General features: G+C 40.0%; 2 protein-coding genes across 8 annotated transcripts in view; one reads left to right on the top strand and one right to left on the bottom strand.

Annotated features, from left to right (window-relative positions):
* LOC106526668 (transcriptional repressor p66-alpha) overlaps positions 1-11,156 on the top strand; it is a 29,652-nt gene extending 18,496 nt beyond the window's left edge. For 3 of the 7 annotated variants that reach the window (XM_014021347.1, XM_014021314.1, XM_014021354.1), the window contains 10 exons: positions 2,677-3,200; positions 4,879-5,011; positions 5,146-5,274; positions 7,049-7,126; positions 7,221-7,340; positions 7,619-7,810; positions 8,332-8,593; positions 8,706-9,121; positions 9,216-9,474; positions 9,911-11,156. In XM_014021347.1, the coding sequence (XP_013876801.1) occupies positions 2,680-3,200; positions 4,879-5,011; positions 5,146-5,274; positions 7,049-7,126; positions 7,221-7,340; positions 7,619-7,810; positions 8,332-8,593; positions 8,706-9,121; positions 9,216-9,474; positions 9,911-10,050 (2,250 nt within the window). In that variant the 5' untranslated portion in view covers positions 2,677-2,679 and the 3' untranslated portion in view covers positions 10,051-11,156. Of the gene's footprint in view, positions 1-2,134; positions 2,140-2,676; positions 3,201-4,878; positions 5,012-5,145; positions 5,275-7,048; positions 7,127-7,220; positions 7,341-7,618; positions 7,811-8,331; positions 8,594-8,705; positions 9,122-9,215; positions 9,475-9,910 lie in introns of all 7 variants that reach the window. The other 4 variants (XM_014021362.1, XM_014021324.1, XM_014021340.1 and 1 more) reach the window with 4 other exon arrangements.
* LOC106526709 (midnolin-A) overlaps positions 1-13,310 on the bottom strand; it is a gene marked incomplete at its 5' end in the record, with an annotated part of 23,528 nt that overhangs the window by 1,486 nt on the left and 8,732 nt on the right.

The raw sequence follows: 13,310 nt of genomic DNA, 5'->3' as shown, positions 1-13,310 counted from the left end.
AAAAAGAAGTTACAGGTCTGTGACAGCTAGAAATCTTGCTTGTTTGTAGGTGACCAAATACTTATTTTCCACCATTATTTGCAAAAAAATTATTTAAAAGTCAGACAAAATGATTTTCTCAATTTTTTTTTCACATTTTGTCTCTCATAGTTGAGGTCTACCTATGATGCCAATTACAGGCCTCTCTCATCTTTTTAAGTGGGAGAACTTGCACAATTGGTGACTGACTAAATACTTATTTTCCCCACTGTAGTTGTAAACTCCTCCTATCAAACTAGAATGGACCACTCTGGAAGCTGGAGGGGGTTGGAGTGTGAAGCACCTCCTTTGGATTTAAAGAGACAGCATGAAAACGAGTTGATCTGAGACACACCTCAGAACAGGGGTGAAAGAGGGGCTTGTGGAGTTACGATGAGGAATTCAGACCAAAGCATTCCTCTCTATATAGACCTCAACTGAAAGATTTAAATATAATCATATGTTTATTTTAAAGTGCCTTGCAACATCAGTGTGACTGTTATTATATAGACGACTTCAGGTTTCTAATTGTGTATTTTGACGATTAGCCTACATCACAAGTCTTTTATGAGATATTTGGTTTATTCTACATAAATTACACTCCATCTATTGATAGAAACGAGCAGTCAGAACCACGATTGTAGGCATGAATTGGATGATTGACTATCTCTTTGTGTCTCCCCTTATTTTGGACATAACTGAGCCTCTGTCAGGGTAATGTGTAACAATGTGTGCCATGTACTGGAGCACAACTGTGAGGGCACAAGTGCACTCTGTAATGCTCATCGGTCTGACAGAGCGAGCTGCCGTATGTCTTTGTCTCTGCTTTTGGTGGCTTGTCAGCATCTGATAGGACTGAATCTGCGGGACAGGGCAGGTCAGACGGTAATGGATCCGGTGCTCCTTTTAAAGACCATACTCTTAGGGGGAGGGATATTTCTGAGTAGTTGTGAAATTTTGACCAAAACTCTATACTGAATGTTCTCTTACGTAATTTTTATAGCTTTGTCATCTTCTTAGCTGGTGATGTATCACTGCATCATTTTTTTCTCCTTGTCATTTTTTGTAGAAAATCTCTTGTGGTTTTAAATAATCTGCCAATTTTTTTTCTTTATTTTGTGCGCTCAACATTAAACACTTGCTCTTTACTCCTATAATTTTCCAGTTTGCTTTTCTTTTTTTTTCTTTTTGTTTGTTTAGACTGAAATTTGGATAATCGTGTGTTTTGAAATCTTCCTGGAGTCAACATCTTGATCACGTGACCACTCTCTAATCCAGCATGTTTTGTCTGGGGCCCATTTTAGTCAGGCTCTGTACCTTGCAGTTGATTCAAGGTCAGCTTTGTCTGCTGCTGCACTTAATGATGGGTGCACTATCATAACAAAAGAAAAGATAATGTGCAGGGTAACACTTCTGTAGCAAAGTTTTGTTGTTTCATAGTAACAGTACAAAAGTAAACTAGATATAGGTTGACTTGACCATTTGTTCATCAGAATTGTGATGTTTTAAAACAGTGAAGTCTTTTAAACTAGCGCCAGTGTTATTAACAAACAGATGTTTATGCTGATGATGAAATGGTTCAAATAGTTGTCCATCTTTTATCAGACAGCAGTGTCTTAAAGATTTATTTTATTTCCGATTCATACCAGCAAATGTGAAAAACAAATTAAGAATGTTTTACTGCAAGTTTTATTGCTGATATTTTAACACGTCTAAATTCCTACTTTGCTTTTTTAGCCTACTTGTAAACTTGAATTGGGGAGGGGGGGGAGTATTGTGTATTTTCTAGGCACATAGTTCAATTCTATACCACAATCAAGTAACTATGTTGCCTTCAGTTGTTGTTATAAAAATGCTTTATATAAAAAAATTAATTTGGCTTTGCAACATAACCTTTAAAACGCCTTGAAATTGGCTTTGGCTCTTTAAGAATCTCCTGTTTCTGACACTCCCACTTCAGCAAGTCTTTACAACAATGCTTTGGGGGATGGGTGCTCTGTGAACTCCAGGGAGGTGCTATGTGTAAATGGGCGGTGCTTTGTACCAAAACGCATTTAGGCAGCTCCACATGGTTACCACAGGAGATTCAAGGATTTCTCAAACATGCATGAATAAGTCAAAGCAACACTTTGGGTATATTTTTGTTGAGTTATTGACATTACAATATGATATAAAGCTAAAAAGGTCAGTTTTGCAAAACTCTTCCCTTTAAAGTTAAATCTTTTTGTATGTACAGTGATTACATCGTTCTAACCACTTCGATCACAAATGACCCAAACCTATGTTGAGTCATTAAACTGCAGCTTTGAAATATTCTTCCACAACCAATTACATGCATGTTTGCATACATCAATATAATTAAAACGTTTTTTATCATAGTGCTGATTTCTCAAACACTTGTTAAAATTGTGATTCATCACTATTTTTGATGTTCAACATCAGTTTGGATCCCTGGATTGAAAAGACACCTAACCTTTTTCTCTCCAATAAATCCACTGGAGCCAGGGTGAGTTATGATGGAGGATAAACTCTCACTGCCTAGCTAAAAAAACAACCTTTATTATTATTATTATTATTATTGTTTTTTTTACCTGTACCTGTGGTCTTGATTTGTTTTGGACCTATTCAGGTGATTTATATTTTGTTTTCCGTCCTCAGGGAATGTCTGAGGAGGCTGTCCGCCAGACACGCAGCCAAAAGAGGGCTCTGGAGAGGGAGGCTGCTCCACAATCCGTGGAACTTTCCAACGCTGACAATGACAGCAAAAAACCCAAGCTGGACCCATCCGAACCTCCAGCAGGGGCACAAACTAAATCTAAGCCGGACCTTTTGCCGGCGCAGGACATTGAGCTCCGGACTAGACCTGGTTCTGATCACGAGCAGGAGCCGGAGCAGGACAGGTTGCCGTTATCTTTAGTGTCACCCTTGGCTTCACAGCTGATGAAGGATGATCAGGATCGAACACAGAGACAGCAGACAGCTGAACCCGGCTCAGACAATCGAACTGACTGCAATGACAAAGCCAGTCGGGCCAAGACGGAGCCGGCCATGGACACACGGAGCCGGGTCCGGCAGACGGAGGCGAAGGTGTCGAGCGGCATGCTGGCTGCGGGCGAGGTGAAGGCCACTATTAAAGTAGAAGTTCAGACGGAGCAGCCAGTGGACATGAGCACCTCCAGGGGGTGAGAAACTGAACACAAAACTGTCTTATTGACGTTTTTTTTGTAGTTGTGATTTTTCTAATTTAAAGAAAGAGAAAGTGTTTAGAAGCTGCAAAGTTTGTTAAAATGAATATTACCAGTCCAGTGTTTTTAGTTTGCTTTAGCTAAGTAGAAAATATCACGTGTGAAGAAGTTCTGATGTGGTAAAAATTTAGCCATCAAAACTGAGCACGAGTGATCAGCTGTTTGAGCTTCACAAGTTGTTTTCCTGTTGTCTACTTGTGTCGACTTTATTTTCTAAATGATCGCTTATAATTTATAGAAAGATACACAGAACTTTATTTGAATATTAAAAGATGCGAAAATGTTACTTTTGTAAATCTGAATGTGACTGAAACCTCTTTGTGTGTGTGTGTGTGTGTGTGTGTGTGTGTGTGTGTGTGTGTGTGTGTGTGTGTGTGTGTGTGTGTGGGAGGGGTGGAGGAGTATGTGTGGGGTGCATCTTTTACTCCACCTCCATTTTGCCTCCACTCTCCACCTGAACCCTAAAAACTCCCCTCGCACAAAATGAAGCCGTGTGTCACAAACTGGTTCCAGCCGGTTGTTGCCATGGTTTCCACAGTGGAAAGGAACAGTGGGGGGGAGTAAGTGTGTCACGTGACGATGACTTTGAGGTCATGTGACTTCTTTGGAAGAGTAGTGATTAATCCACAGGAAGTGATGATGGCACTAAGCCCTGAGGAGAGATTAATACACACACAGACACAGAAATAAGGAGGACGGCTGGTGGAGACGGGCCTCATAATGTCATGTGTTAACTTCATAAATGTTTACGCCTCATAGGAATGCATATTCTCATGAGTCATTAATCCAGCCTTTTTGTTAGAGGAACGTTACTCGTGCTTCAGTTTTTTTTTTTAGCAGATAAAAACATTTGGTTACCTTCTCTAACACGTGTCCTGCAGCTGAAAATGTTACTTTGCAGCAGACAGAAAACTGTCAGGAGGAGATTTGGGTAAAATATGCAGAAGAATGTGATCACTGTGGGTGGATTCAGACTGCCTTCAGGATTACTGGTTTCTTTCATTTTTTTAGCGTGCTTTTACGTGACGTATTTAACCAGCTCAGGCCACTCCCAGAGGCCTCGGACGCTTGTTTTCACCCTGCAGCAGCGTCTTGTTTCAAAGGAAATGGGCTCTTTTAAACAGCGATTTGATTGTGACTTAGAAGACATTTGCTCCTTGCCCCCTTCTTGGCATTTAAGTCCATTCATCTGCTGTCGAACAGAATCGGCGTGAAGAGAGAAGTTCTGCCTTGCATGTGCCTGGACTTGTCAGATTATAGTGGAGCAGATAAACCTGCGGTCATAAATTATAATTGTGGATAAGAAGCAGACCTCTATGAAAACAGTCATTAGAAGCCAGTATTTGAATAATTCTGAGCAGTAGTTTGGTTCATGTAGAAATAAATGTTTTAACCTACTCATGAGTACTTGATCTGTCAGCACATACTTCAAGTCCTGAAAGACTAAACTTGAAAGCTTCTTGGCAAACTTTGGGCGTTTTGAATGTCACATATGTTGAATTTTATGAGATTAAGTGCAAAAATCACCATCCAGTTTCAGGCTCTTTGCATGCAGTATCGGCTCCTGCTTCAGGCACTAGAAATATAAAGCTAAAATGTGTTGTCTCTTTTCCAGCAGCATCAAAAAGGAGAAGCGCCCTCCATCTCCTGAAGATGATGACGTCATCATCTTGTCTGATAACGACTCCCCCAGTCCTCCGATGAACGGCCTGAGCCACTTTAAAGAGCTGGACACAGACCTTCTAATGGTTAGACTGAAACTATGAAGTCATTTTGTCATCGTTGTAGATTTTTGTCCCTGAATTATTATTTTTTTGTCATTCATTAAAATTAAATATTAAAGTGAAAGTGATTTTTTTTTTTTTTTTTTGTGTGTGTGCAGAAGAGCAGTCCAGCGGAAAGGAAGCATATCATTAAGCAGCTGAAGGAGGAGCTGAGACTGGAGGAGGCCAAGCTGGTGCTGCTGAAGAAACTTCGACAGAGCCAAATACAGAGGGACAACTTGCAGAAGGTAAATAGTAAACCTTAGTCACACCTCTATGAGTCTGGGATTTGACCACAAAGCCGCCTTTGGTCACAAACACCAATCAAGTTGGCCAAGACAGTGTGGTGCTCATAAAACCAGCATCCCAGAATCAGTGGAGTTACTGAAGCATGTTTAGTTAGAATTGAGCGGTTCACATGCCGCCCCCACTTTACACCTACTCACCAACTCCGCTTTATGACTACCTCTGTTGCTGGCCCAGAGGCACAACAGCGGTAACTTCCGCCTTGGTCATTTCACATGTTGCACTGTTGAGGGAAGATGCACCTCAGGCCCAACTAGGTTTCTTTTTGTTTATCTTCTCACATCACATTGTTTATTTTTGATGACCAGAAATGCTTGTAAGTAGCTCAGTTTAAAAAAACCAAACAAACATTGACATTAGATAATCCATAATACAGTATTGTTTAGGCTGATTGTGCACCTTCTGATTTTCTGATGTAACAGGAAGAGCAGCAGTGCAGAGTATACATACTGGGTAGTTGGTACAAGCTTCTATTGCACTAAATAAATCTTGTGTTACAAAAACTTTGAAAAGTAAAACGGCTGAGAGGTCATTTATGTTTTTATGTGGAGAATGTACTTCCTGTAAAACTTCTTCTGCTGTTAGGTGGTATTATCCTAAATGTAGCGACACCTGCTGTTTAGGAGAAGCACTGCAGCCTATCAGTCACCGACATAAACCCATTCTTGTCAGCTGGCTGCCACATTGTCAAATAACTGACTTAAACTACACGAACTAAGAAAATATAAAAATGAATGTACAACAGGAGGGTAAGAAGTAGGGTTGGGCAATATTGGCAAAAAAAATAGCGATTAATTGTGGTATTTAGCCGATAAGATTAATTTGACATTTAATCCCCTGGAGTCCCTGGACACCCTTATTTTGTGGTCACATGACCAATTTAGTGGGAAAGATTTTCTTTTTAATAAAAAATTGTTTCAAATTGTGTGAAAATTACAGATTTCAGGCTATACATCATATTTTAAATTGTGTTGATACATAAATAAATTACAGAACTTTTTTTTAAATGTTCATCATATTTGAAGCGGAGAAGAGCACCGAGCAGACTGACCGGAGTAATCCCCAGTCAGTCTGCCTGGTGGCGTTAATCGTATTAATCGTCAAGTGCCAAAAAGTAATCGATTAATGTTTTTCTGACGATTAATTGCACACGATACGATTATGCCCAACCCCAGTAAGAAGTTAATAAATTAACACAAAAATGTCATTTTTCAGACAAATGTCCTACATAAATTAAGTCCCGCCCCTTCACATGCAGGGGCAGGACTTAAACGTTGTACTGCAGCCAGCCAGTAGGGGGTGCTCATCCTTTGTAGTTGTCAACGTCTAACCTCTGCCCTTGTGTCAAGTTATAGTTAGTATATGTTGATGGATAAACCACGACTCTGCCATGTTGATGTCACAACTTGCTCATGTCTAGACCATTGTGCAAGAAGAGTATTTTGGGATTTAGTGTTGTTCAGCCAACTTCCTGCGAGTAATTGTGTAAGTGGACAGAAACTGTACATCAGGTGAGGTGAGCTTTCAAGAAGCAGCCCAGCGACTTACAGAGCCAGATAAACTCAGTGTGTGAACTGCCGACGAGAGCAGAATGGTCAAAATGTTGGCTTGCTATTCAAGTCTATGGTTAGGGTTGTGCTTTGAGCAGCGTGTGTTTACCTGAGGTTGAGTTCAGTGGTCATGTTTGTTATTTAATCATTTTCTTTTGTTTTTTAGCCTTCAGGTTTGTCCGGTTCCTCTGCCCCGCCACCTCTAATTCGAGGAACTAGTGCAAGCAATAAAAGCTCTCCACAGGTTAGTACTGTGTTGTCTTAAACGCATTCATGCAGGTTCTTGGTGCAGAAACATATTGAATGCAACATACGTTTTTTTTTCCCCCTCTGGTCAGATTCTGACAGGAAGAAGTTCAGGCACGGTTATTCCACCACCACTGGTTCGAGGAGGCCAGCAGGCTTCTTCTAAACATGGCTCCCAGATCATTATGCCACCTCTGGTTAGGGGGGCCCAGGTGAGTCATGGAAGCAAAGTTAGTAAAACTTTTATCTATCGTTTTTTTAGTTTATTTGTTTTTTTTATAAAAAAATCTTTTACTGTTGGTTTTTAAGTCTCAAAAAAAACAACAATTACAAAATAATGATTACAAAATGGGACTTATTATCTCTTTTTGCACCTCTGTCTGTGTGTGTGCTCTTTGCTTTGGTGCTTTTGATGTCCCTCCCCCTCTCGTCCTCCACTTCCTTTGTCTGTGATGCGACTCCGTGTCATCCCTCTCATTGTCGTGGTTAGCCCATCTCTGTATCTCCACAGCAGATCCAGGCCCTCCGCCAACAGCAACAGCAGCAGCAGTTGGCTGCAACGGGAGGTTCAGGATCAGGACCTCCTCCTCTGCTGTTGGGCCCCAGGACCTCGGCCCCCGCAGCCCAGAGAGGCCTGGTCCAATCAGGCCTCATCAGAATCGGCAGTAGTGCAAACACACTGGTTGGTTTCTGTTCCTAAAAGGATAAAAAAACAATAAAATGTATTTTTTTAACTTAAGATCACTCAGAATTTATACATTACAGACTTTTGAAATGCGTGAAAACGTTTTTTTCTAACCATAAAATAATGAGTGTGCAGAACTGTTGATGAAGCTACAGAAGTAATGAGTGAATTCTATTCTTGTTCAACTATGGAACACAAAGTTTTGTAGGTTTTGATCTTAGTTTAAAAGAGAAAATGAAAATTCACATTAGAATATCAAGCTGTGGTGTAAATGTGTTAGATTTTGCAACACATGCTAATTTGTGTCTGCAGTTCCTGCTGGGTTCAAGGTGTTTAAAGAAATTACAAAACACATAAACTTCCAAAATCGTGCAAAAACAAAGAAAAAAAGTGCATGATTAAATGTTTTTCTTTTAAACATAACATGTTTGTAGTTCAGCACCAGTATCTGCATTGTCTGAAGCATTCAGAGATCCTCTGGATGAGTTAATGACTCGTGTCTCTGCTTCTTTTCCAAGGTGTCACCGAGCGGGTTGAAGGGCTCCTCCTCAGGAAGCAGCAACGTGTCGGTGGTGAGCGTTAACGACTCTCCTGCCAGCCGCCAAGCAGCAGCTAAACTCGCCCTGCGAAAGCAACTGGAGAAGACTCTCCTGGAGATCCCCCCACCCAAGCCACCTGCGCCAGAGTTCAACTTCCTGCCCTCAGCAGCCAATAATGAGTTCATCTACCTGGTGGGGCTGGAGGAAGTGGTCCAGAACCTGCTTGATACCATCCATAGAAGTATCCTATTTGTTTTTTTTTACWAATTCTTTATAGACAATTCTCATTCTTCTTATAATTTTTTTATTTTTACTTTTCCTAATGCAATCTTTTCATATCCCTTCTTATCAAGGTAAGACAGGTTTACATCTGTCAAAGGCCATCCTCCGAGACCCTTTCATCTGCACCCAATGCAATACTGACTTCACCTGTCGTTGGAGGCAGGACAAGGCTAAAGGCGGGGCCGTGCTCTGCGAAGACTGCATGTCCTCCAATCAGAAAAAGGCTTTAAAAGCGGAGCATACCAATAGGCTGAAAGCTGCGTTTGTCAAAGCGCTGCAGCAAGAGCAAGAAATAGAGCAGCGCATTATCCAGCAGGCATCCTCSCCAGTTTCTCACAGTACCTCGTCATCCTCTTCATCTGCCACTTCGTCGCTGAAGGCAGAGCAGCTGGTGTCTCAGCAGCTAAAACAGGCCAGAGTGTCGTCCCTCCAGCACCACCACCAGGCCAGCCGAGGAGCCAGCATCATCCATCATCACTCCATCAAGGTTGGAAAGACGTCTTCCCCTAGTTGTCAGGAGAAACCGTTTGTTTGCGTTGCGGATGGGAAGTGCTGATTTTTGTCACTGAACTCCCCCACAGAGCTCGCAGGGCCACCTGTCCCACGGCGTCTCGTCGGTGGGGCTGCGAGGTGTCCCCCACTCCTTCTCGTCCTCCTCCCAGCTGCAGAGCGCAGTGGCGGCCGCGGCTCTGGTCAGCCGGCCAGGTAAGCATGCCCATGTTTCCCACCGCTCTGTGCAGAGTGCAAAGGTGAGCAGCACTGGGATCAGCGGCGGCAAGAGTGTCAGCGGAGGCAGTGCCTCATCCACTGCATGGAAGAAGCAGAGCAACAGCAACGCAGGTAGACTCATTAAGAGCAGTCCAACTCTGGCGCCTGACATCTCCTCTCTGTCAATTCCTGTCTGGTCCCAAAGCAATCCTTAAATAATTTGAAAATCCTTATTATTATTTTTTTAATGATCTGCTAATTTTTAAAGAGGACGTTGAAGGAAATGTTTTTGGACAAGGCAACCCTTCTCTCCAGTTTGTTTCCTGGACTTGATCCTTATTTTCCCACTTTAGTTCCTCGGTTTGGTGTTCTCACCTTCTTCCCAGGTGTTTCTAAGTATGTTAGAGAATTAACTCTGTTCATTTCCTTTGTGTGTGTGTGTGTGTGTGTGTGTGTGTGTTACATTCAGCTATATTACACATATTGTTTTCCTCTCCACGCAGTAAGCTTTAATGCAAAAAGCGGCTTGCTGCCCAGCCTGATCGGCGGCTCTGTTGCGTGTTTTCAGGTGTGACCATGGCCTACGTGAACCCCAGCCTGACAGGCCACAAGACCTCAGCGACCGTGGACGCCCGTCAGAGGGAGTACCTGCTGGACATGATCCCCTCTCGGTCTTCGATTTCGCAGACGGCAAACACGTGGAAATGATGTGGTTCCAAGGCACTCCTCCATTCAGATGTCATGTCCAAGGTTCCTCAGCTCCAATAATAAGGTCCACAGCACCCCCTGCAGGACTGTTAGGCAGTTACAATCCTTAAAAGTGAAGAAACGTTCCTTAAACACCTTTTTGTATAATTTTATGTTTTAGTTTTCATTTATTTTTATTTTTTTTAAGTTCACTGTTTTGGTAATTATGCAGAAACTGTTTTGATTTGACTGGGATAAAAGAAAAGAAAAAAACTACTTGAAGGGCTTCCTCTGAGCTCTGTCCTCCAGACTGAGTCATTAAATTGTGTGATAAGAGGCTACGTCTGCTGTGAGTACCATGATTATAAATGAGTACTCTGTTTTAGGCTTTTAGCCTTTTCTGCCATTATATGGGTCAGATGGACCCAAGATTTTGACACTTGAATGATTGTCATACCCCAAGAGTTCATGTTAAACAAAAACATTTATTTTAGGTAGAAAGTGAAAAAATAAATATTCAAGTTGTAAAAATTTCCATTACATCACCTGTGTAGTTAAAGGTTTGACTTTATTTTGCATTTACAGTAAGTTATTTTGTTTTGAACTGGTGTTTAAATCACTCAGTATAATGTGGTTTCCACCGATGAAGAGTTAATTCTCACTTCCTATTTTTTTTCTGTTTTCCCATTTAACAGCATGCCTACCCTCACATCTGTTTTGCACCTTAGCTTGAAAAAGCTCGGTGTCATTGCTTATTTCATCTGTAATTACCATCTGTAATTTGCTTATTTTATAATAATGTCGACATTGTAAGATTATTTTAGTTGTTACGTCATTACAGAGAATTTGCAAACTCTGAAAGGAGCTATTTTCGCCACACTGGAGCCAGAGATTTTGCCTCAGATGTTTATCAGTAATCCGGGATAAACGCTGACACAAGCCGGTTTCCTAAAAAATAAAACTTAACAGCATCAACAACGACACAAGAACAACTTGAATTCCTCACCATGTTGCATCATTTCTCTGCTTTCCATTAATCTTAATTACATTGTTCAAAGTTATGTTAAAACTTTGGTTTACTTTTTTCCTAGCTCCTAAAGAAATAATAAAAATATATAAATTTTAAATGTCTACTTTCATTTGTTCATGGGTTTTCTGCTTTTTATTTTGGAACAATATATATAAACGATAATCATAAAACAATCATAGCAAATGCTGACCTTTAAATGAAACCTTCTTTAAAAAATACACTTTGCCTATATAAATAAATAAAAGATAAAAGGAAAAAACCTTAAGTACAACTCATGAGGATAAAAGTGATACTTGAGTAAAAGTACAAGTATATTACCAAAATATTACTTTGGTAAAAGTTAAAGTCTCCTTTAGGAATATTACTTCAGTAAAAGTCGATGTATCTGATACTTTTTGTACTTAAAAATTAAAAGTAAAAGTATTGATTCAAAACGAACAGTTAGATTTTCTGTAATGACATTTGTTAGGAGGTGACCTCCCCCCAAAAATGCAGAAACGACTGTTGTATTAAAATAATTTGTTAAATTTAGGATGCACTAGTCTAACTGTTTCAGTTTATATACATATACAGTACAAGACTGCCCAAACCTTTTCCCCAAAATGAAAATCTGAGAGCTGCAGCCAAATGCAATAATATAAATCATGAAATACAAATACTTCTTAAGTACAGTCCTTGTATTTTAATGATTATGTCCTGCTGGAGTGTGACATGATTTGTTCGTGTACAAACTAATACGGTATCAGAATTTTATATATTTATACTTCGCATTCAACAAAAAATTCACTCTTATCTAGGAGGCACAATTTATATGGATAGTATTTATTTTTTACAATAACAAGCTGGAATAAAAACAAGCAAAATGAAATAAAAGTAACAACTTTCTACTTCTTGTCTTTTTTTAAATGTAAGGAGTAAAAAGTACAGATAATTGTGTGAAAATGTAAGAAGTAGAAGTAAAAAGTAGGCTGAAAAATAATTACTCAAGTAAAGTACAGATACCCAAAAATTCTACTTAAGTACAGTAAAGTAGTGTTTGTACTTAGTTACATTACAACTCTGGAATCAACACAATCCTAAACAAGCCAAAAACTGTTAACTATCATAATTCCCATTTTGAAAAAAATAAATAAATAAAATAAAAATTGTTGGATAAGTTGTGAAATCAAATGTTTTTTTAATTGGAGTGCAGGCCCTAACTCTGCCTCTCTGATGATATGGGTATGCATTAGTGCTTTTGTTCATTTACACATCTGGAAATGCACCATCAAAGAATGCAATTGTATACTAACTTTAAAGCAACGTGCTCACATCCAGATGATGCATTTCTTTTGGGCAGACCATGCATTTTTCAACTAGACAATGCTCAGATTCATAGTACAGTTAATAAAAAGCATCATGTACTGAGTGCAAATGAGTAGTTGGCACAATACATTCAGTACAGAACTTAAATTGGTAATGGGTTTTAACAGATCATCCGTTAAAATACATTATCTAATTACGTTTTCTAAATTAATTTGATGATGTGCTTAAAGGAAACTTTTGGTTTTCGTGCTAACTCCTGAGCACACACATCTTTTATTTTCACACAAGTGCATTAAACTAGGTAGGTCACATGACGTGACGTACAATAAACCAATAGAAAAACAGAAATAAATGACAAGTGAGAGCACCAAAAGAAACGATGTCAACAATTGTATTACCTGATCTGTACACGTGGAGGCGCTCTACGGCGTCACAACATCCACCAGGATCCGAAGAAGAAGTCGCTCTTGAATGACGTCAGAGGCCTGTGAGCCCGCAGAAATGAAAGATGTCGGCGTCCAAGGTGAAGCAGGATATGCCTCCTCCGGGAGGCTATGCTCCCTTCGATTACAAGAGAAATGTGCCGAAGCGCGGAATTTCGGGTACATACACCACACCACAACACACACACAGACACACACATACATTTACAAACAGCCGAGGTGAACTGTGGGCGTTTGACTTGTCATTTATTTCAGACTAAAAACAGCGGCTTATCATGCTAAGTGGTGGCTGGAGTGACCTTTAACTTATACAAAATTAAAAATTGTTTTAGGCTTTTACACATAAGAGTCGTCGTTAAATAAATAATAGCCGAGTCTTATATAACAAATGCACAGTTAACGTTAGTAAAATACTGAAGTGAATTGTTGCTAACATCGATGGCTAATTGCTAACAACAGCTAATGTGTTTATTTACTATAGTGTACTACATATTATATTATAT

Source organism: Austrofundulus limnaeus, unplaced genomic scaffold, assembly GCF_001266775.1.
Source record: "Austrofundulus limnaeus strain Quisiro unplaced genomic scaffold, Austrofundulus_limnaeus-1.0 Scaffold3, whole genome shotgun sequence".
NCBI classification, from domain to species: Eukaryota; Metazoa; Chordata; class Actinopteri; order Cyprinodontiformes; family Rivulidae; genus Austrofundulus; species Austrofundulus limnaeus.
This window is presented reverse-complemented; position numbering and strand designations above follow the sequence as displayed.